Source organism: Callionymus lyra, chromosome 1, assembly GCF_982586985.1.
Source record: "Callionymus lyra chromosome 1, fCalLyr1.hap1.1, whole genome shotgun sequence".
In the NCBI taxonomy this organism is placed as follows: domain Eukaryota; kingdom Metazoa; phylum Chordata; class Actinopteri; order Syngnathiformes; family Callionymidae; genus Callionymus; species Callionymus lyra.
This window is the reverse complement of record NC_141818.1, coordinates 41,776,820-41,800,932: the sequence shown is the minus strand read 5'-3', so window position 1 is coordinate 41,800,932 and position 24,113 is coordinate 41,776,820. Positions and strand designations below refer to the sequence as shown.

Below are 24,113 nucleotides of genomic sequence, written 5' to 3'. Positions count from 1 at the left end.
CTTCATGGGTTTAAAGTCGCTGTAACGTTTGTGTTTCACTTCTTGTGTCGAAGGAGAGTCAAGCTCAGCCGGCGCCGGAGGAGTCCGTAGACCCTCAGAGGCAGAGCGGGACCTCAGCGCCGCGATCCACCATGTTCCGCATCCCAGAATTCCGCTGGTCCCACATGCACCAGCGCCTTCTCACCGACCTGCTGTTCGCCATCGAGACGGACGTCCAGATGTGGAGGAGGTTGGAGATGAGGCAACGAATGGATTGATTGACAGGTCTCTTGATTCTTCTCTTCTCTTCTCCAGTCATTCCACCAAAACCATCCTGGACTTCGTGAACAGCAGCGAGAACGTGGTGTTCGTCCACAACAGCATCCACCTCATCTCCCAGATGGTGGACAATCTCATCATGGCGTGCGGAGGCATCCTGCCGCTGCTGTCGGCCGCCACCTCGTCCTCGGTGAGTCCCTTGGAACCGCCGTCCTCCCGTCCTCCGCTCGCAGGAAGACATCCATCCGTCCGACGTTGACCTTTTTTTCAGCCAATCGCATTACAGCGGCGCGAGCGGCTCGCTAACGTGGTTAGCGTGCGTTTTATAGTCGCTGACCTCACCGGCTGAAGCTCTTAGACGCCGTCCTGTACTTTCCCTTTTTTTTTTTATACATGTCAGATTATAATTCAGTTACCAAAATGACCTAATTTGACACAAAAATCCAACATGAGCGTAAGTGTAATAGAGCTGATGGTGTTTTTACTACTGTTTAGTATTATTTCAGCGAGAAAAATGTATATTAAATGACTCTAGATGTGGATAAAAATGCATTTTTTTTATATGAATTAAATTTGCAAGAAAAAGTTAAATTAATCTATCATCAATATCGCAATCTTAATCCTTAACCAGTTTTGTTTATTTAAAAGTAAACATTATTGATAATTCAGTGGCCATTTGAATGAATTAGGATCTACATCGATAACATTTTTTGAAGCTTTTTGTACTTTCTTAATCTTAAATCTTAATCTAAGATGTTTCTATTTGTTCAGGCTTTTCCTTGAATTTCTCGAACTCCTGTGTTGTTCTCAGTATTATCTTGATCTTTAAAGTATATACTTTTTAAAGTATTGTTTTGATTGTTTAAGCGCTTTGTGACCCTGGTCTCGAAAAGCGCTATATAAATAATTATTACTTACTTACTTACTTTCTTGACCTGTTTTTTCCTTTAGAAATGTCAGATTTTAGTCCATTTACCTTCACGTAAAAATGTAAATTGTTTTAATTTATGAGTCAAGTTTGCGGTTTTATCGTCTTCATTTGAATAAATGAAGAACTTTCTCATTGTTCTGTATCAAGGAGAACTAAAGAGGGAACAAAATAATCTGCATTAAGAGTTTAATGTTGAAAATTTATGAAAAGGCAAAGTTAAAATGAACAAAAACAACTAGTTTTAAGTTGAATTCATCCTTCATCAGTCTGTCTAGTTAAAATAATTTGGATGAAAGTTATTCATTTAATAATAAACCATTATTCTGAAATAAATTGGTGATGAAGTTTAACTATGTACATTTGAGTAATTCATCTACAGAAATGTCAGATTATAATTCTTTATTTGAAAGTCAATCATAATTACTTTTGAATTAGTTTATTTTGAAAAACATAGAATATGACTTGTAGTTTATTTTACTTTAAAAGACATAAATGATGCCTTTTCAACAAGATCAACTTTAAAACTGAAACAATTTCTAAAGTGTATAATAAAAAAAAAAGATATGAATATTATTTATTTATTATTTATTAAAAAAAACCCACCAAACTAAAACTAAATGCCAAAATATATATATATATATTTCCGCTTCTGTAGCTTAAACTTTTTTTCTATAAATAAAATTTAACTATTTTTGTTGAATATATTTTATGGATGTTTTTAATGTTATTATTAGTAATTATTTGAACAATTTATTTCCTCTTCAAGAACATTTAAAAAGCACTAAAACATTAAAAGAAGTTATAACAAAACACTGTTATTCAATAATTAATTAAATCATGAAGTCTTTGGTCATATTCACCTACAACTGCTGCTTTTGTTCTGTAGATAATCTTTGTTTGAATTATTTTTTCTTCCCAGCATGAACTTGAGAACATTGAACCTTCTCAAGGTCTGACCCTGGAGGCGTCGGTCACTTTCCTTCACCGGCTCATCAGCCTTGTGGACGTCCTGGTGTTTGCCAGCTCCATCCACTTCACCGAGATCGAAGCCGAGAAAAACATGTCGTCCGGAGGAATCCTGCGTCAGTGCCTTCGTCTCGGTAAACACACCCTTTTTCCCATCGGTATTTTCTCTTCCCTCATAACAACTATAGACATTTATCTCTCTTACTTACATTTTTTCGCTGCAGTTATTACAACTTACTCTGCAGCGAGAATTCTGAGCTGCTCTAGTAGAAGAACTCACATTTCCCCGATCCTTAAAACTCTTCACTGGCTGCCAGTTTCTTTCAGGATCAATTCAAAAAAATTCTGGTTATTACTTTCAGATCTATTCATGGTCAGACTCCTCCTCCAGTGATCTGATCCAGCCTTACACCCCAGCTCGGGCTCTGAGGTCTGTGGATCAGAATCTACTGATGGTTCCTGAACATGCTTCAGGACCAGAGGAGAGAAATCCTTCCAGACTGTTGCTCCTAAGCTTTAGAACCATCTCTGTGTTTGATGATCTACTGACTCCTTTAAGAAACATCTTAAGACATTCTTATTTGTGCAGGTTTTTCCCTGATTTTCTGGGACTCCTGTGTTTGTCTTATGTTGTCTCTGCCTTTTAAGTATATCTTTTAACTGTGTATTGTTTTTTTTTGTTAGAGCTTTGTGGCCCTGGTCTAGAAAGATCTTTACTATTAGGACAAACAAAATTCTGTTTAGTTGTTTTTTTTCCAAAAGGTTGATGAAATGAATATTTGATGAGGTACACTCTCCAACACTGGCACCTAATCTGATTTAGCAAGACTTTAACAAGGTTTTAGCGTCCCCTCCCCTCCTCCCTTTTCCCTCTCCTTGTTTTTTCTTCCATTTTTTTTTTTTATAAATGGCCATATGAGAGAGTAGTCCTAATGGAAAAAGCGACTCCATTCCCAGATGGAATAATGCCCTCCTTTCGTAATCTAAATGGCTCCGAGTTAACATTTGTCAGTTGTCAGGCACCCAACCACGCCGGGTCTGGAGGGACATCCAGGCTACATTAGATTACAAACGGTAAATCTGGCATTTTCACGTAAAGTTGTCGGAACACAATCTTTTTTTTTTTTCCCCCCCGTGCGGCAACAGAAGGGCGAGTCTGCTGCCTCGTCAGCACATGGCACGACGGGGCGGCTTCATCCGTTATGTGGCCCCGGCTCCCTGGACTTGATTCAAGAGCAGAGCCTCGCACTCTAACCTTGGAGAGGAGGAGGTGGAGCAGGGAAGAGTGAACGTTGCTGCCACGAGCGGCCAGAGCGCTGACCTTGTCGGGGCCTCACTTTTTCTTCCCTGGATTTGTCTCTTTCGGCTTCTCACCGTTCGACTTTCTCCCGAGTCTTGGGTGTTTATTTGAGCAGTACATGGACAAATATACATTCATGTGGATAGATGGATAGATGGATACAACTTTACTAATCCCTCTAGATATATCCTTTGGGAAATTGTTATATATATATATGTATATATATATCTCAGGGTCAAGGTGACCCGAAGGCCTGAAAACAAGTGTGTTTGGGGTATTCCTTGTTGTATCTCAAGGTCAAGGTGGCCCCGAAGACCAGAGACATGAATATTATTATTGAATATTAATACATACATACATACGTATATATATATATATATATATATATATATACGTATATATATATATATATATATATATATATATATACGTATATATATATATATATATATATATATATACGTATATATATATATATATATATATATATATATATGTGTGTACTAATATTCAAGTAAAATAAGTCTGTGACTCTTGCTTGCTGAAAAAAACAAGTTTGTAATTTAGTAAAACTGCAGGAAAAGCCAGTTTAGAGATTTTGCTGAATCAGCATTTTGAATAAATCTATATTTCATTCACACAACTTTTTATTTTTTCCATTTACTTTTGCTTTTTTTATCTGAAGGTCGGTCCATCTTTGTAATGTCGACATTAAACTACAGAGTACATCCTAACCATTGTTTTATCTCAGGGTCAAGGGGACCAAAAAGGGCCTGAAAACAAATGTGTTTGAGGTATTCCTTGTTGTATCTTGGGGTCAACGTGGCCCCGAAGACCAGAGACAACACAAGGAGTACTCCAAACACATTTGTTTTCAGGCCTTTGGGTCACCTGGACCCTGACATAAAACAAGGGATACCTCAAACACATTTGTTTTCAGGCCTTCGGTCAACTCGACCCTGAGATAAAACAAGGGATACCTCAAACACATTTGTTTTCAGGCCTTCGGGTCACCCTGACCCTGAGATAAAACAAGGGATACCTCAAACACATTTGTCTTCAGGCCTTCGGGTCACCTTGACCATGAGATAACTGATTTTTCAAGTGTGTTTTTATAGTTTTTATCAATGTCATCACATTTTTGTTTCCATTATATTGAGACGTTTTGCCTCATTATGTTTAGCTGATGGCTTAGACAAAAAAAATCTATTTTAAATAGATATTTTGGGGTATCCCTTGTGTTGTCTCTGGCCTTCGGGGCCACGTTGACCCTGAGATACAACAAGGAATACCTCAAACACATTTGTTTTCAGGCCTTTTTGGTCCCCTTGACCCTGAGATAAAAAAATGGTTAGGATGTATTCTGTAGTTGAATGTCGAAATTATAAAAAAAAATATATATTTATACATATTTATATATAATATAATAAATAAAAATATATATATTTTTTTATTATTAAAAGTCCTTGATCTTGTCCGTTGGGTCACAGAGATCGTGACCATGAAGAGATTTGTCTCTTGGCTCAGCTCTATGTGGAAGCCCGCTATCCGAAGCTTTAAAAAACCTTCCACCTATTGTAAGTAAGTAAGTAAGTAAGTAATATTTATATATACAGCGCTTTTCCAGACCAAGGTCACAAAGCGCTTAAACAATCAAAACAATATTCAATAAAGTATATACTTTAAAGATCAAGATAATACTGAGAACAACACAGGAGTTCCAGAAAATCAAGGAAAAGCCTGAACAAATAGAAACGTCTTAAGATGTTTCTTAAAGGAGTCAGTAGATCCATCAAGCGCAAAGAGAGAGAAGATCGTTCCAAAGCTTAGGAGCAACAGTCTGGAAGGATTTCTCTCCTCTGGTCCTGAGCCGTGTGCGTGGAACCATAAGTAGATTCTGATCCACAGACCTCAGAGCCCGAGCTGGGGTGTAAGGCTGGATCAGATCACTGATGGAAGGTCTGACCATGAATAGATCTGAAAGTAAGAACCAGAATTTTAAAGTTGATCCTGAAAGAAACTGGAAGCCAGTGATGAGTTTTAAGGATCGGAGAAATGTGAGTTCTTCTACTAGAGCGGGTCAACAACATTTAACTTTTATTTTTGTGTATTTTCCTTCCCACCCTAGTTTGCGCGATGGCGGTGAGAAACTGCCTGGAGTGCCAACAAGGTCAGCTCAAGTTCAGCAAAGACAACGCGGCGGTTCCCGGCAACGTCCTCGGAACGGCCAAATCGGCGGCGGCGCAGGCAAGACGTCTCGAAAATCCCTTCTATTACAACAGTCGCCGTGCGATTCCTCGTGCACTTCCTACCCCCCCTGGTGTCGCATGAGCTCACATGCGTGACGACATTAGCCGGACACCCGTGTGTTACACTAGACTTACATGATACAGCAGGTTTTCCAGTAAAGTGGTCTCGTTCTTCCCTGAAGCGGGTGTTAAAGCTCATTTATAATGCAGCGACTCACGTTTATGTTTAAAGACAAAGATCCCAGAAGGACTCGCTTCCCAAAGCTGAGAAACCCAAACCCTTCCTTTTTTTCGAAGTATCGATGCATGAAACGTGTGAAAGTGCAATTGCTGTGTCTCAAATCGCGTACTAGCGTACTCAAAGTTAGTATTTTTAGTGCGTAAGTGCGTCTCAATTCTTAGTATGCGAGGCTTAGTGCGCTATGCACACTAAATTGTCACTAAAACGCCCACAAAACTGAGTACAGTTCGATGGACACTATCTACACTAAACCGCTCCATCTTAATGACTTTGTAAACGGAAGTTACGTCACATATATATATACATATATACATATATATTCATATACTTACAGGTGTATTTTCCGCAGCAGTAGAAGGATGACACGTCTTCGGTGCTGATACCAGCTTAAATATTTCGGGAATATTTAGATTCTCATAATTTTTCTTTATTTCTTTTTCCAAACATGCAAAACGTGCTGCCAGCAGTGCTGTGTCTCAAATCGCATACTTCTCTTAGTATACTAGAAGTTAGTATGCATCAGGATAGTGTACATACTAACTAGTACGCAAATTCTCCACAGTACGTCTCAAATCAAACTCTGCTGCTACACACTAACAGGAAATGACGCAACAACTTCTTCTTCTACCACTATTTAACGATGGTTGCAACCAGCTGTTTGAACGCTATCGCCACCTGCTGGCAGCACGTTTTGCAAGTTTGGAAAAACAAATAAAGAAAAAATATGAGAATCAAAATATTCGCGAGATATTTAAGCTGATATCAGCAGCGAAGACGTCTCATCCTTCTACTGCTGCTGAAAATACACTTGTGAGTATATGCATTAATATGCATATATATATATATATATATATATATATATATGATATAGCTTCCGTTTATAACGTCACTAAGATTGAGCCGTTTAGTGTGGTTAGTGTCCATCGAACCTCAGTTTTGTGGGCGTTTTAGTACGCCAATTTAGTGTGCACTAAATTTCGCATACTAAGAATTGAGACGCACTTACGCACTAAAAATACTAACTTTGAGTACGCAAGTATGCGATTTGAGACACAGCACAGGTGTCGGCGATAGCGTACGAACAGCTGGTTGCAACCATCGTTAAATAGTAGTAGAAGAAGAAACTGTTGTGTCATTTCCGGTTAGTGTGTAGCAGCATCTGTTGAGAATTTGCGTACTAGTTAGTATGTACCTGTATCCTGATGCATACTAACTTCTAGTATACTAAGAGAAGTATGTGATTCGAGACACAGCACAAGTTTCGGAATAATGAACCCAGTCGTCGTGGGGGTACACTTGTGTCCCCGCAGAGTCCTGTCGACGCGGTGACGGGCGGAAGTTCCCCCGTGAGGGACCTGGAGCGGCTGCTTCAGGACATGGACATCAACCGGCTCCGAGCCGTGGTCTTCAGAGACGTCGTGGGTTGACACTAACGTAGGTCAGAGGTCACTGCGGGGTTTTGCTTAGTTTGTGTCGTTTGTCTCAGGAGGACAGTAAACAGGCCCAGTTTTTGGCGCTCGCCGTCGTCTACTTCATCTCCGTCCTCATGGTGTCCAAGTACCGGGACATACTGGAGCCCCAGAACGACAAGAGGCCGCCCCAAAGATCCAACTCTGCAAGGAGCTCAGGTGCTGAACTCAAGTCTAAATCCAGCCGATGTGAAAAATGTAAAAAAGTTCACAGTTTTATTTAAATATGCTTCTTTGAAAAGGAAATTTCGTTAAAAAACTTTCTAGATGGTTTGAATAAACCTTAAAGGAGTTGTGTAAAAAAAAAAAAACTTCAGGTTCTTGTCAGAATGGCCTTCAAGGGTCAACTGTTACACCCAGTTGTAGGGGTGTAAGAAAATATACCTTTATACAATATTACACTTCATTAATGCAAGACTAGTTTTTTTCTACGATAAAGCATAAATATTCCAGCAATTTATGTTGTTTTTTTTATAATAAAATAAAAACATTTTTTTTCCTTTAAATCACATTTTATTCATCTATAGTTTTTATTTAAATAAAGTGTGTATATAACATAAAATCATTTGATTTAACATGCAATTATTTACTTTTTATTCCGTGTTGAAATTTTACTTCCGGATGCTAGATGTCCACAATGAATACGTCCCCTTACGCACTAAAGCAACAAACAAATCGAGAGATTCCACAATGACTGAGGACGAGAGGATACAGTCGACTACGGCAGCTTTTAAAGCTGTTGTTTTTGGACATATTTTGGTTTTAAAATATGTATTAGGGGTTACGATTTAGTCTAAAACTTGTGTAGTCTGTAAATTCCGCGACACCAGATTCAAGTATTCGGACAATACTACACGCATATTCTTGTTACTACGGTATAACATTACAATATACTGTATCGTTGATCGTGTATCTTGATACGTATGGTAGCAGCAGATTATTGAAGGAATAAACGGCCCTTATGCTTTGCAGCAGTCTCTGTGTTTTCGTAAAGAACTTTGTGTGAACCCACCTTCATGATCACTTGTTCTCACAGACAGTAGAGCCAGTGCAGGAGGACCAGAACTGGAGAACGGGGTGTCTTTGCGCGGCTACGACTCGGCCGAGGACCACCCCTCGACGGCGGCGAGCGAGGTCGACCCGTCCGGGCCCGACGCCATCTCGGAGGCCCTGTCCACGCTGTCGCCGGAGGTTCGGCCAGGACCGCCCGCGGACCCGAAGGGCAAGAACGTGAAGGACATCCTGCGCAGCCTGGTCAGCAGCCCCGCCGACGACTTCACGGTGGACCCCAACCTGCTGCCCCCGACTCTGCTCGGGAACATGAGCGACAAAGCCAGAGACCCGCAGCAGTTCCGCTCGTTTGACAGGTGAGGGCTCTCGGTATTCTTGTGCCTCGTCATGGTTCTTGTCATTTAGCTCTGAATCTAAAACCATAGTGTGTTCTTCACGAGTGAAGGGGAGATTAAGGTGAGATGGTCATTTCACATAATCATGGTCAGTCATGAAGTCTTTGTAGTGTTGTGAGCTGAGCCAAAGTCCAATTATGTTCTAGCTATTACCCTATGAAGTCACTATGATGTCTCTTTTGTGTCCCTTCTGTGTCCCTGCTATGTTGCTACGATGTCCCTAGAGTGTCTCTGTTATGTCCCTACTGTGTCCCTACTGTGACCCTGCTGTGTCCCTACTGTGTCCCTCCTTTGTCCCTATTATGTCCCTACCATGACCCTGCTGTGTCCCTACAGCGTCTTCACTATGTCCCTACAGTGTCCCTACAATGTCTCTTCTGTGTCCCTACTCTGTCCGTACAGTGTCCCTACTCTGTCCCTACAGTGTCTTTACTATGTCCCTACAGTGTCCCTACAATGTCCCTTCTGTGTCCCTACTTTGTCCCTACTCTGTCCCTACTCTGTCCCTACTCTGTCCCTACTCTGTCCCTACAGTGTCCCTACAGTGTCTTTACTATGTCCCTACAGTGTCCCTACAATGTCCCTTCTGTGTCCCTACTTTGTCGCTACAGTGTCCCTACTCTGTCCCTACAGTGTCCCTACAGTGTCTTTACTATGTCCCTACAGTGTCCCTACAATGTCCCTTCTGTGTCCCTACTTTGTCGCTACAGTGTCCCTACTCTGTCCCTACTGTGTCCCTACAGTGTCTTTACTATGTCCCTACAGTGTCCCTACAATGTCCCTTCTGTGTCCCTACTTTGTCGCTACAGTGTCCCTACTCTGTCCCTACTCTGTCCCTACAGTGTCCCTACAGTGTCTTTACTATGTCCCTCCTGTGTCCCTACAATGTCCCTTCTGTGTCCCTACTTTGTCGCTACAGTGTCCCTACTCTGTCCCTACTGTGTCCCTACAGTGTCTTTACAATGTCCCTACAATGTCTCTACTGTTTCCCTACTCTGTCCCAGCTATGTCTCCATCTATAATATTTATGTTAAATATAATGTGGTACAGTTGTTGTCAACTAAAAAACATATTATTCCAATATACCCTTTGCCCGAACTTCATTTTATTAACCGTCAGAAACATTATTTTATTTAATCTGTTCCATTCATAGAAGGTTTTCGATCCTTTTTTTTTCACTCCTTTGTAGGTTGAGTGTGTTTGAGATTTCCCCCGCTGCTGCGAGCAGACACACCGTCTGACAGCTTCATCACTTTCTCAGGATTCCATCTGTTCTCGTGTGATTCTTGAGCTCCACGGTTGACTTTCATACCATTTATCCCGTCCTGACTTCAGGGGACCTTTTGAAGGGCCCCGACCTTGAAGACATCTCAGCTTGGTGTCCTCGGAGGGTTTAAACGTTTGCTGGATCTCCAGAAACATGACTTTGTTATTAAGGAACCCTTTTGAACTTCGGGACTTTCGGACCCCTGTCTTTGGGGGTTTTCAATTGTTTCTCCCCTGTAAGCTGTCAGTGCCGGGTCCAAAGCCAAGCGCTCCACAAAAGACCCCGTTTTTTAAGGAGAGCGGCAGACATGTCTGGGGATGAAGAGATGGGGAGATAAAGATGACGGGAAGCTGTTTCTTTTCACCGTGTCAATGTAATTTAATGGCCTTCTCCTTCTCTGCTGCTCGTCTGTGGAGATAAAGGCATGTCTTGAAAAAGAGGTTCTCGAAATTTGCATGGAGGAGCTGCAGATGAGTCGGACGGAACCAGGTGAAAAAGAGGGGATAATCTGGTTTGAATTTTGGAGACAAAACCCGCCGAGGTGTCTGGTGTTGGGACAGAAACCCGAGTGTGATGCGAGAGCCCGGGAGACGTCACAGCGAGGTTTCGGGGGGGAAAAACATTTCCTCCCATTTCTTGCTCCTCGCTCCGTCTAACCCCCAGCTGTGGGAATTCCACAGCATCTCTCTGTGATCGCATGTCTTTATCTCAGGAATGCTTTGTCAGGTCTCAGGGCGCTCCTCATATCAGGGGGATTAGACTGGCTCCTGTCCGCTGAGCTCACTCCGAAGAGGAAGAGGAGGACGTCAGGAGCGCTGGAGAGCGTAGAGTAACAGCTCAGCGGCTGCCTTCGCCAGCGTAATCCAGGCACCTCGGTGTGAGACGAGGCTTTGCCAAGAGAAAACATCTTGTCTTCGCCTTTTCCACGATGGCCTTTTGAAGAAGGATGTTTCAGAACAATGTGGATTTTTTTAAGAGGCCAGAAATCTGTGGTTTGGCAAACATTAAAGATTTGGTAACGCCTTATATAAAGGTATTGTATATAGTATAATAATACTAGGCCTGAACGATTAATCGTGATGTTCAGAAATCCGATATTATATCACAGAGGTTTTATTAATTATAATTTAATTTTCGAGCCGCCAAAATGAATTGCGAGCTTTTATCTTGACAATCAAAGAAAATTCATTTGAATGTAAAGATTAAATTATTATTATAGTTATTAATTGATTGTAATAGATTAAAAAAATATGCATTAAAAAAAGCACATTTAAAACAATCACCTAAATAATCGCAATCGCAATACTTCGGAAAATAATCGCAATTATGTTTTTTTTCAATAATCGTTCAGCACTAAATAATACTGTAATACTACATTATAAAGCATTTATTAAAAATTGTTACAAAAAAGTTACCATACATGACTTTAAACCGCCATAAGATTTATAGCCATAAGTCAAGTAGGAAAACTGTCTTATGATTACCATGTAATTACAAATAACAATATTATTGTTTTAGATGGTCAAATTGAACTTTAACATTTTTATTAGTTATTACAATGTAATCACAAGACCGTGTTCCCACTTTACTTCAAGTTACACTCATTTTCTACTTATTTTCCGAGTAATAGCGAGTAATGTTTGTTAATTTTAATGTAGCGACTGGAGCTCAGTTGTCTTCGTCTTCCTCCAAAAACAAACTTAAAAACAATCGTGCGTAACGTCCCAACTTAAATAAGTTTATATTTAAAGTTTGTTTGTAGCCAAAGGTCCAGATCTCTCAGCTCCTGCTACAAGTTTATTATCATTGAAACACATTGCAAGTGCATGCAAGAGATTTACACTAACGGTCTGGGATCTTTCCCAACAAACAAGCTTGAAATATCGACTTTTTATTTCGTAACGATTCCTCTCGACGAGGCTTCAGTTCAAGAGGGACGTTACAGACGAGCAGTATGGAGGTATTTTGATGTTTTTAAGTGTCTTTTTGGATGAAGACGAAGACAATTTTTTATTTTTTTTACTTTGGGTAAACTACCACTTTAAAGCTCTCAGAGCCCTTCACTTATTATAGTATATAATAATTTGATATCATTTATATTTATAAACCGTCTTAAAGTCTTTTATTAAGACTTCTAAATGAGAAAAACATAGGTTTTCAAATATTCCCATTTCTGGTTGTTATTGTTACTACTGTGTAGCAGTTATTCTTTTTAAATTATGACCGTAAAGTAGTTTTTAAAACCTTAATAACATTAAAACTGTAGCATCCATTCTTTTCTGTGGTTGATTGAGGTTCGGCTTGTGGTTCAGCTACTTCCCAAAACAGTGCTCACTGGAAATATCATGCTTCTGTTTAAAAAACAAATAATCTAATAAAATAATGTTGACTTTTTCTCCTGGTAATTGGTTTGGATTAAAAAAAAGTAGGATCCCCCAGATTAAAATCCAAACACTTTGGTGCGTGTCGGAGGCAGAATTATCCCGAGTGATTTACCGACCCGTGGAGACCTGGTGGTGGACTCGACCCATCCATTCCTCAGCCATGCTCCTGTTATGACAGGCCAGTCTGCAAATATTTGCTGACACTAACCAGAACTAAACAGTGTCATTGTACAAGCCGGTGATTTAGAATTGCATGCAGTAGAACACGCGAGTGTTAGTCGCTGGGATATACATGGTGCATTTGTTTGCATTCCTGGCGCTGGAGCTCGCAGCCGCGTGAGAGTCGATGTACAGCCAGGGCTGGAGTCGCTGTAGAGCCGAGAGGAATGTCAGAAATGAAATACAACATGGATTACTGTCCATCGCTGTGCAGTTTGTCACCAACGTATATGCACTCATGGAAAAAAATGGTGTTATTAATGTAACTATACCTACATCTAAAGGTACATAATCCAACCAAGGGAATCCAGGAGCAAATCCCGCCCAGATTATTTTATTATTTCAGAATATCAGGCTCACTGAAGATGTTTACATTTTCTCAAAAATCAACAGTGTCTCTTATAATTGTTCTTATGTGTTTATTCTGTTTGGAGTAATTGATATTGAACCGATTTTATGTGGTACACTGTACTCCAAAATCGGTTTAAATGAATTGGTATGACTTTGGTAAGTTCTGTAGTATTACTCTGCAAGGTTTTGGTGCACCCCGAGGCTCCATAGTATTATTATGTGAGCCTCCGTAGTATTATTCCACAAGCCTTCGTTGTATTACTCTGCTCTGCTCCATATTATTATTCTCTGAGGCTCTGTAGTATTATTCCACAAGCCGTCGTTGTATTACTCCGCTCTGCTCCATATTATTATTCTCTGAGGCTCCGTAGTATTATTCCACAAGCCTTTGTTGTATTACTCCGCTCTGCTCCATATTATTATTCTCTGAGGCTCTGTAGTATTATTCCACAAGCCTTCGTTGTATTACTCCGCTCTGCTCCATATTATTATTATCTGAGGCTCCGTAGTATTATTCGGTGAGGCTCCGTAGTATTACTCCGTGACAATCCTAAGTGTTAATCCGCAAAGCTCCGTAGTATTACTATGCGAGACTCTGTAGCAACGCTCTGTAGCATTACTCTGCGATGCTCTGAAGTATTACTTTGCAAGGCTCCGTAGCATTACCCTGCCAGGCTCTGTAGCATTACTCTGCCATTCTCCATAGCATTACTCTGCCATTCTCCATAGCATTACTCTGCAAGGCTGCGTAGCATTACTCTGCCAGGCTCCGTAACATTACTCTGCCAGGCTCCGTAGCATTACTCTGCCAGGCTCCGTAACAATACTCTGCCAGGCTTCGTAGCATTACTCTGCGAGACTCTGTAGCATTACTCTGTAGCATTACTCTGCGATGCTCTGAAGTATTACTCTGCCAGTCTCCGTAGCATTACTCTGCCAGTCAACGTAGCATTACTCTGCCAGTCTCCGTAGCATTACTCTGCAAGGCTCCGTAGCATTACTCTGCCAGGCTCCGTAGCATTACTCTGCCAGTCTCCGTAGCATTACTCTGCCAGTCAACGTAGCATTACTCTGCCAGTCTCCGTAGCATTACTCTGCCAGGCTCCGTAGCATTACTCTGCCAGGCTCCGTAGCATTACTCTGCCAGTCTCCGTAGCATTACTCTGCCAGTCTCCGTAGCATTACTCTGCCAGGCTCCGTAGCATTACTCTGCCAGTCTCCGTAGCATTACTCTGCCAGGCTCCGTAAGTAAGTAAGTAAGTAAGTAAGTAATATTTATTTATATAGCGCTTTTCGAGACCAGGAGCATTACTCTGCCAGGCTCCGTAGCATTACTCTGCCAGGCTCCGTAAGTAAGTAAGTAAGTAAGTAAGTAATATTTATTTATATAGCGCTTTTCGAGACCAGGAGCATTACTCTGCCAGGCTCCGTAGCATTACTCTGCCAGGCTCCGTAGCATTACTCAGCAATGCTCTGTAGTATAACACTGCAAGGCTCTGTAGCATTAATCTGCAAGGCTTCAAAGTAGTACTCCGCGAAGCTCCGTAGCATCACTGTACGAGGCTCTGCAGTATTACTCCGGGAGACTCCTTAGTATTAAACCGCGAGGCTCCTTATTACTCTGGGAGGCCCTGCCACACTGGGGGGATCAGGTTGTAATTTGAAAAAAAGAAAACAAACAGACAAAACTGTGTAAACTCCAATTAATAAGATAATCTGACTACTTCCTGTTGAAGACGGTTTGACTTTCATCTGTTCTGAAAGTCTAGCAGAACGGTTGGTTCCGATCATTTTTACCAGCGCTTTAAAACTTGAGGGTTGTTCACTGCAGCATGTGATCTTTTGGACAAAACCACCTTTATCTTCTTAAACAATGATCATGTATTGAAGAGAATTAATTCTATTCCTTCTCTTTAGACGCCGCAACATGTTTAGTGCACTAGACTCAAGTGCTCCCTCTCTCTCCTCGCACACTCGCTCACTCGGTTTGGAGGTCGATGGCGAGCAAGAGTGATGCTGCTTCACAACATAGAGCGACACTTCCTCACTCATCCTGACACTCGTTCCACCTGAAATAGCCAAGATTACCGGAACACATTGCTCGCGTCGTCCATTCCAGGTAAAAAAAAAAAAAAAAAAAAAGCCTTTCAATAAATGCGGCTTCAAGGCGGTCAGGTGACTTCCACGCCGTCGGGGAGGGGTTCGGGGGGTTCGGGGGTCCGCTGACGGCTGATTAATCGACTGGGGCGGCCCACTCATGATAAGTGTGGCTAATGACCTGCTGAATAATTCACCGTGGAACAGATGGAAGGCCAAACACAAACATGTCCTCAGACACACTTGTGCGTTCATGCATTTATTTACACATCGCGGTCAAGGTGACGTCACGCTTTCAGACGCCGCGTCGAGATAAGGGGGGAGAAAAACTGGTTTTGATTAATACTTTTCTCATTAAAAAAAAAAAAAATCTAAAATATCTTTCTTATCTGGGGTTTTGATGCCACTTGGGATTTCAACCCTGACCTCATTCCTAAAATTAATTTGTGTTTCCCTCTGCTGCGATAATGTGTGATTTTCCGTGTCATCGTTAGAATTAATTCTGCTGATGCTTTTTATTCAAGTGTCAACAGCCACATCTGTTCCTTGAATTTTAACCAGTTCGACTTCAAATTTTGTCATTTTCTACTCGCCCTCGTGTTCAATAAGGGTTTGGGATTATTTTCAGAATAATCTACAGTGTAGACAAAAATGTTTGTTCATTTTAATGTAGCGAACGGAGCTCGGTTGTATTCGTCTTTGTCCAAAAAGACACTTAAAAACATCCGAGTACTGCTCGTCTGTAACGTCCATCTTGGATTGAAGTGTCAACAAATGAAATTATTTTGAAAAAAAAATCAACATTGTAGACGGTAAACACTGGGAACCCATTTCCTGTCTTTGTAGCATGTTAGCATTTTAGCTTCTGCTACGAACAAACTTAAAATATAGACTTGTTTCATTTTTTTTCCCATTAAATATTTCATGTCGATGCTTCAACACAATATGACGTTGCATACAAGCAGTACTTGGATGTGTGTGTCTTTTTTTGGACGAAGAAAATTGAGCTCTATTCGCTACATTAGCATGAATTTACATTTTTCTTTATAAATCGAAAAAAGAGAAGATTACTCTGAAAATAATCCCAACCCTTAGTCGACATGAGGGCGAGTAGAAAATGAGTGAAGTTTGAATTCACTTTTTTTTTTTCTTCTGGAGTGTTGTGTACACACATTCCTGTCTTCACCCATGAGAGGCTCTTGATCTGCTGCTGTTGACAGTTGTGTTGCTTCATGTCAGCACCGCCGTTGCTCGCTGATAGCATAACAGTTGCTCTTATCACTTATACCTTCATTTAAAAGAGAAACGATGCCAACTCGAGAACACTTCTTTCAAAACTGAAACTCTGGTGATTGCTCCCGATGATAAGGTTCCAGGGTTGAGTCAGTACTTTAGGGGATTTAGTCCGGTCTGTCAAACTGAGCCTGAGAAACCTGGGTGTTGTATTTGATAAAGACATGTCTCTAGTTCAACACTGCAGGAAACTGACCAGAAACTGTTTCCGTCAACTGAGAAAAATCTCTTAACTTAGGAAAATTATGTCACAACATGATCTGGAGTTTATAATCCATGCGTTTGTGTCTTCTTGTTGGACTATTGTAACAGTTTGTTTTCATGTCTTAACAAGAAGGAGCTGTCTCGCCTGCAGTTGATTCAAAACTCTGCAGCGAGAATTCTGAGCCGCTCTAGTAGAAGAACTCACATTTCCCCGATCCTTAAATCTCTTCACTGGCTTCCAGTTTCTTTCAGGATCAATTTAAAATTCTGGTTCTTACTTTCAGATCTATTCATGGTCAGACCTTCCATCAGTGATCTGATCCAGACTTACACCCCAGCTCGGGCTCTGAGGTCTGTGGATCAGAATCTACTGATGGTTCCTGAACACGGTTCAGGACCAGAGGAGAGAAATCCTTCCAGACTGTTGCTCCTAAGCTTTTGAACGATCTTCATCTCCCTCTGTGTTTGATGATCTACTGACTCCTTCAAGAAACATCTTAAGACATTCTTATTTGGGCTTTTTTCTTAATTTTCTGGGACTCCCGTGTTTGTCTTATGTGTCTTGATCTTTTAAAAGTATATATTTTAACTGTGTATTACTCTTGATTGTTCAAGCGCTTTGTGACCCTGGTCTAGAAAGACGCTTCACAACTAACCGTTACTTCCTTACTTACTTCCTTGCTCTGCATGCATTTGTTTTTTGCCACCGCCGAGCGTCTGGGATCTGGTCCAGCTCTCGCTCCGGCACCATAGATCTCTTTCAAAGGTCAGCTGTCATTGTTTAACATCCAACCTGGCGTCCAATCGAGGGGGTCAGCTGTCTTGAATCAGGCTTTTTGATACTGACGCCAGGTATCCACGCAGCAGGGCACGAGTGCGGCCGAAAACCCACAAACGGGAATGTGGAGGTTTTTTTTTTTAAGTTTGTCGCCACTTTCCCAGTTGTGTTTCCGAGCGGGAGCAGTAGCCGCTGATTAGACTCGGCTTCCTCCGTGTCAGCGCTGATAAGCAGGTCCGGGGCTGCCTTTGATATGACCAGTGGCCTGTCAGAGCGCCGGTCCGAACTGACGGCTTATCTGCCGCTCGGCTTTCCTCGCGGCTGCTGTTCGCTGAAGTGGGAGTCCAACTGCACTCAGTCACATCCCATCATCACTTCTCAAGGCAGAGCCATCAACAGCGACTTGTGCCGTGACAGTACCCACGATAGGAGCTTCTTCGATGACTCCATGTCGGATATATGCTTTAACTTTTAAGACCCAACTCTCCTGACTTATTCACATGTTGTAAATGTTGAAGTCTTCAAAATGCAGTAGTTCATTCATCATGACGTTGCTCTGTTTTGAAGTTATTACCGTATTTTCCGGACTATAAGTCGCTCCAGTGATAAAATGCATAATAAAGAAGGAAAAAACATATATAAGTCGCACTGGAGTATAAGTCGCATTTTTGGGGGAATTTGATTTGATAAAATCCAACACCAAGAATAGACATGTCATCTTGAAAGGCAATTTAAAATAAAAATAGAATAGAGGCAACAACAGGCTGAAAAATTGTATGTTACGTTACATGACACAACTGAGAACATGTATGTTAACATAACATATTAAGAGTTATTCAGATAACTATAGCATAAATAACATGCTAAGAAGTTTACCAAACCATCCGTGTAACTCCAAAGAACTCAAATCGTATTAAATCTTCATCCTCGGTGTCACTTTTAAACAACTCCGCTAACTCTGGAGGTAGAAGATGCGGCGCTTCCTCTTCTACGTCGAAATGATCAACACAGGCCTAGAGCGCCCTCTTGCGATTTAGTGTGAAAATAACATGTGAAATGATAAACCGGTAATAATGTGGTAATAATTTCACACATAAGTCGCTCCAGAGAATAAGTCGCACCCCCGGACAAACTATGAAAAAAACTGGGACTTATAGTCCGGAAAATACGGTACTTAATAAAGTTCTCGTCTGAAATCTCGCCAAACGAGATTACGGTTTAAATTATACATTCTGACGTCACACTGGTGAAAATGTCCTCCCCTAGAAGCCCTAAATCAGTTAAATGTTTATTTTTTTATTAACATGTAGGTTCTTATGTAAACATGGTAAGAGTTAGTTCTGCCTTTAGGTGTTTTTGTAATGTGTACATTAAGCAGCAAACCTTATTTTTATTATTCGTTTTTAATTTACAAAACGGGAGTTTTAGGGGTGAGTTTGAAATTTTAATCTCAGAATTACATTTATTAATCGTAATTAACAATATCATTCTAGAATCATGATTTTAAAGTCAGACCTTAATCTTTGAATCAAAATTGGTATTTTCATTTTTAAATATTATTTTTATCTCCGTATCATCCCTTTTAAATTGGTTTAATCTCAGTATTTTCACTTTAAAATCGGTTTAATCTCCGTATCATCCTTTTTCAATCCATTTAATCTCAATATTTTCACTTTTAAATCTCTATTAATCTCTGAAATGTTTCTTTTAAATCTGTTTTAATCTCAGTTTATTATTTTTTTTAAATCGGTTTAATCTAACCATTATTAAAGTGACCATTATCTCAAGATTTTCGCTATAAAGTCAAGTTTATTCTTGGAGTCTGATCTTAATCTCCAAATTATCGCTATTGTATCTCATGATTGTCCCTTTAAAATCTGTCCCCAATCTCAGAATTCTCTTAAATCTCTTTAAATTGTTGTATATTCATCTCTTCAACCTCAGCATAATATTTTTAATGTCAGAATTCTACGATAATCTCCGAATTCTTGCTTTAAAATCTCAGATTTCTCACTGTAATATTCAGATATATCTCACTATTCTGAGACTTCAGGAAGTAATAAAGTCAGTATATTACTTTTATATGAGAATTCTTTCTTCAATTTCATAATCCTTACTTTAAAATCCCTTTTCTAACACATTTTTTAATGCAATATGTACAAAACTGATCAGATTTTCTTGTGGTCGTCACTTAAATAAACGTGTCTTTCTTGTTTTCACTCACAGGAGCGTCGTCGTTGCCCCCAGAATAGCAGGAATGACTCCATCATCTTCCTCTTCTGCGACGGTCCAGTCGACGTCTGCTGCCACCGTCTCCAGTGCGACGCCCGTCGACAGCGTTGCCGTGGTTTCCTCCAGCGACGCTACACAAAGCACTGATGCAGATGCAAGTGAGTACAACTACACACTCTTTACAACTCTTTAACATTTGATGTGTCAGATTAGAAAATACAGTTGTCCCTCAATATCATCGTTCAACTTGTGTACTATTGCAAACCACCTTACTTATGGTGTCGGCAATACAGTGAACTCCCATGATGCCTCTCAACACACGGCACTATTCATTGACGGCGGATTGGTCGCTACATTAAAGTGTTTCAATTGGACGTCTATCTTGCCCTGTCAAAGGTGATAGACCGCTGTGATTGGTTGGCTTGGCGGCAAAGATAAACCCCTGTATTATCTCATGGTCAAAGTGACCCAAAGGCCCGAAAACAAATGTGTTTGTGGTATCCCCTGTGTTGCCTCTGGATCAATTTTCGAGAAATACATATACAGTGGTAGAGGTTGTTTACTTTGACCCAGAGACAGAAAAAAGGGATACCAGAAACACATTTGTTTTCAGGCTTCTAGGTCACCTTGACACCAAGATGACGCAAGGGGTAAACAAGCGAAAAATGAAATTGTTCCGATTTACCACAAATTTGATTTTGGGTGTTTTAATTTAAGCTCATTCCTACATTTTACCAAATGACTTCACTAAGACACGCGACACATCCTGATCAATTTGGAGACACAACCTCGTGCTACACAACATATACCTGGAAGTGTGTTTTCTTGATCAGGATTTCCAAGAAACTCTCGCTACAGGTTCAGGAAAAAAAAACGAGTTCGGTGAAAGAAGAAGTGTAGACGCCGCCATTAATGTTATTTACGAGCCACAGAGTTGAGAATTTATGGCCGAATCGATCCAACATGGACGTTGCATCTTGTGTTTCTCTGCTTCCTCGTCGTAAAAGTAGCTTTAAGCTCTAATGTGAGTGAAGTTAAGCAGCAGATCCTTTTTGTTTGTTTGCCTTTAAGGCAGAAAAACAACAAAACATAATTAATTCCCTTTTAGAAGTAAAAATACTTAAATTTAAATCTGTTTTAATGTAAGTATTTTCAATTTTAAATCTGTTTTAATCTCAGTATTTTAGCTTTTAAATCTATTTTAATGTAAGTATTTTCAATTTTAAATCTGTTTTAATATCAGTATTTTCACTTTTAAATCTGTTTTAATCTCAGTATTTTCACTTTTAAATCTGTTTTAATCTCAGTATTTTCCCTTTTAAATCTGTTTTACTCTCAGTGTTTTCACTATTAAATCTCTTTTAATCTCAGTGTTTTCACTTTTAAATCTGTTTTACTACCAGTGTTTTCACTTTTAAATCTGTTTTACTCTCTGTGTTTTCACTATTAAATCTCTTTTAATCTCAGTGTTTTCACTTTTAAATCTGTTTTAATCGCAGTGTTTTCACTTTTAAATCTGTTTTAATCGCAGTATTCTTTCACTTTTAAATCTCTTTTAATCTCAGTGTTTTCACTTTTAAATCCGTTTTAATCGCAGTATTCTTTCACTTTTAAATCTCTTTTAATCTCAGTGTTTTCACTATTAAATCTCTTTTAATCTCAGTGTTTTCCCTTTTAAATCCGTTTTAATCGCAGTATTCTTTCACTTTTAAATCTCTTTTAATCTCAGTATTTTCACTTTTAAATCTCTTTTAATCTCAGTATTTTCACTTTTAAATCTGTTCTAATCTCAGTGTTTTCACTTTTAAATCTGTTTTAATCTCAGTAGTTTCACTTTTAAATCTGTTTTACTCTCAGAGTTTTAACTATTAAATCTCTTTTAATCTCAGTGTTTTCACTTTTAAATCTGTTTTACTCTCAGTGTTTTCACTATTAAATCTCTTTTAATCTCAGTGTTTTCACTTTTAAATCTGTTTTACTCTCAGTGTTTTCACTATTAAATCTCTTTTAATCTCAGTGTTTTCACTTTTAAATCTGTTTTAATCGCAGTATTCTTTCACTTTTAAATCTCTTTTAATCTCAGTGTTTTCACTATTAAATCTCTTTTAATCTCAGTGTTTTCCCTTTTAAATCCGTTTTAATCGCAGTATTCTTTCACTTTTAAATCTCTTTTAATCTCAGTGTTTTCACTATTAAATCTCTTTTAATCTCAGTGTTTTCCCTTTTAAATCCGTTTTAATCGCAGTATTCTTTCACTTTTAAATCTCTTTTAATCTCAGTGTTTTCACTTTTAAATCCGTTTTAATCGCAGTATTCTTTCACTTTTAAATGTCTTTTAATCTCAGTGTTTTCACTATTAAATCTCTTTTAATCTCAGTGTTTTCCCTTTTAAATCCGTTTTAATCGCAGTATTCTTTCACTTTTAAATCTCTTTTAATCTCAGTGTTTTCACTATTAAATCTCTTAATCTCAGTGTTTTCCCTTTTAAATCCGTTTTAATCGCAGTATTCTTTCACTTTTAAATCTCTTTTAATCGCAGTATTTTCACTTTTAAATCTCTTTTAATCTCAGTATTTTCACTTTTAAATCTGTTCTAATCTCAGTATTTTCACTTTTAAATCTGTTTTAATCTCAGTATTTTCACTTTTAAATCTGTTCTAATCTCTTTATTTTCACTATTAAATCTCTTTTAATCTCAGTGTTTTCACTATTAAATCTCTTTTAATCTCAGTGTTTTCCCTTTTAAATCTCTTTTAATCTCAGACATTTTTCTTTTAAATCTCTTTTAATGTCAGTATTTTGAAAATGACTTCCATCAAGATTTATTAAGCTGCACATCGGCGCCGTAAGTCAAAGCCTCACATTATAGCAGACGTAAGTGTGGATTGATAAGGACGAATGTTGTGCGGCGAGTGTATAATCTGCCATCTGACCGTAAAATTATGACCTCACTTGCTCCCGACGGCGTAAATCACAGTCGTCCGTACATTTAAATGGAGACCCGTGTTGTTTTAGAGGTTCACAGTCAGTCGCACTGACCATGCAGCTCTGTGAGTGTGTGTGTGTGTGTGTGTGATGTTTTTGTCCAACATCCAGACTAATAACTGAATTCTTTGGTTTCTCCCTGCAGCAGGCGGCCAGGTTCCAGGCAGCGTTAGCTTGCCATCTGTCCCCCAACTCTCCCCTGTGACCCAGCACACAGCCCCCAATATGAGGTGATTTATCTTATTTTCGCTTCTCCCTCCTGCGCTGACACACACACACACACACACACACACACACACACACACACACACACACACACACACACACACACACACACACACACACCTACTGGAGCTATTAATGAAACATTATTTTGTAACCAACTTCAATTTGCCTCTCAATTGAATAGTTTATTCTAAAAAAAAAGATACTATTTATTTAGTATTTTTGATTTGGAAAAGGTTCGCTCATCAATTATTTTGGGTTTTTTACCTAATGACAAAACTGAAGGACTTAAAAAAGACTCAAAAATATAAATATATATATATATTTTTTAATAATACTTTCCTTAAATGATCTTTAAATAATGAAAGTATAACTTATCAAGGAAGGTTTGAAGCGCTTCTCGGGGTCAAGGTGACCCGAAGGCCTGGGAAAAAAAACAAATGTGTTTGTGGTATCCCTTGTTGTTGCCTCTGGGTCAAGGTCAACAGCCTCCGTACCACCGCATATGTATTTATGGAAGCCAGGGAGGTCGTTGACCCAGAGACGACAACAAGGGATACAAAAAACACTGTTTTTTTTGGTCCGTCGGGTCGTCTTGACCCTGAGATAACATAACGAATCTGAATTGACCAATAAAATCACCACATTTGTCAATAAAGTTGTGAACTAACTTGTATTTAACTGGATAAAATACGGATATCGACATCGGCTTCATTTTAAACTTGAAATGTTATAAAGTATTTCATGTTTTTTCATCAATTTTGACCTTGAAAAAGTGTTATTTTTGCTGAAACTTGCAAAGAAAAGCAGGACAAAGGACGTGTCCTTGCCAGTAGAATTAATAACAACATTACATACACATAAAAAAGTAAGTTTTTTTACACTAAAAAGATCAAATATGGAACCAAGAAATATATCCAGTTATGTAGATGTTTATTTGCTCAATGTTTGGTATCAGACTGTTCTTAATAAACTTCTCTGCGTCCTTGACCTGCAGCATCTCGGAGCGTTTGGAACACGCCCTGGAGAAGGCAGCTCCTCTCTTGAGGGAGATCTTCGTGGACTTTGCACCGTTCCTCTCCCGGACCCTCCTGGGGAGTCATGGACAAGAGCTGCTCATCGAAGGAACCAGTAAGTGAACCGTCGTCTTCGGAGGCCAAACACTTTTATTCAGCAGTGCTGGAGAAAACTGCGTCACGTGTCGGAGGGTCTGAAGGGGGAGTAGACGTTGGTTTTTGGTGTAACATCTGTAGGTTGT

At 39.6% G+C, this 24,113-nt stretch overlaps 1 protein-coding gene across 6 annotated transcripts in view; it reads left to right on the top strand.

The window, feature by feature from the left end:
- Nucleotides 1-24,113, top strand: part of lrba (LPS-responsive vesicle trafficking, beach and anchor containing) — a 218,069-nt gene that overhangs the window by 45,169 nt on the left and 148,787 nt on the right. For 3 of the 6 annotated variants that reach the window (XM_087808028.1, XM_087808020.1, XM_087807984.1), the window contains exons 23-32: nt 54-229; nt 295-448; nt 2,109-2,289; nt 5,584-5,702; nt 7,256-7,363; nt 7,432-7,573; nt 8,451-8,781; nt 19,640-19,803; nt 22,776-22,860; nt 23,853-23,986. In XM_087808028.1, coding sequence (XP_087664154.1) covers nt 54-229; nt 295-448; nt 2,109-2,289; nt 5,584-5,702; nt 7,256-7,363; nt 7,432-7,573; nt 8,451-8,781; nt 19,640-19,803; nt 22,776-22,860; nt 23,853-23,986 — 1,594 coding nt within the window. The remainder of the gene's footprint in view (nt 1-53; nt 230-294; nt 449-2,108; nt 2,290-5,583; nt 5,703-7,255; nt 7,364-7,431; nt 7,574-8,450; nt 8,782-19,639; nt 19,804-22,775; nt 22,861-23,852; nt 23,987-24,113) is intronic. The other 3 variants (XM_087808002.1, XM_087807992.1, XM_087808010.1) reach the window with 3 other exon arrangements.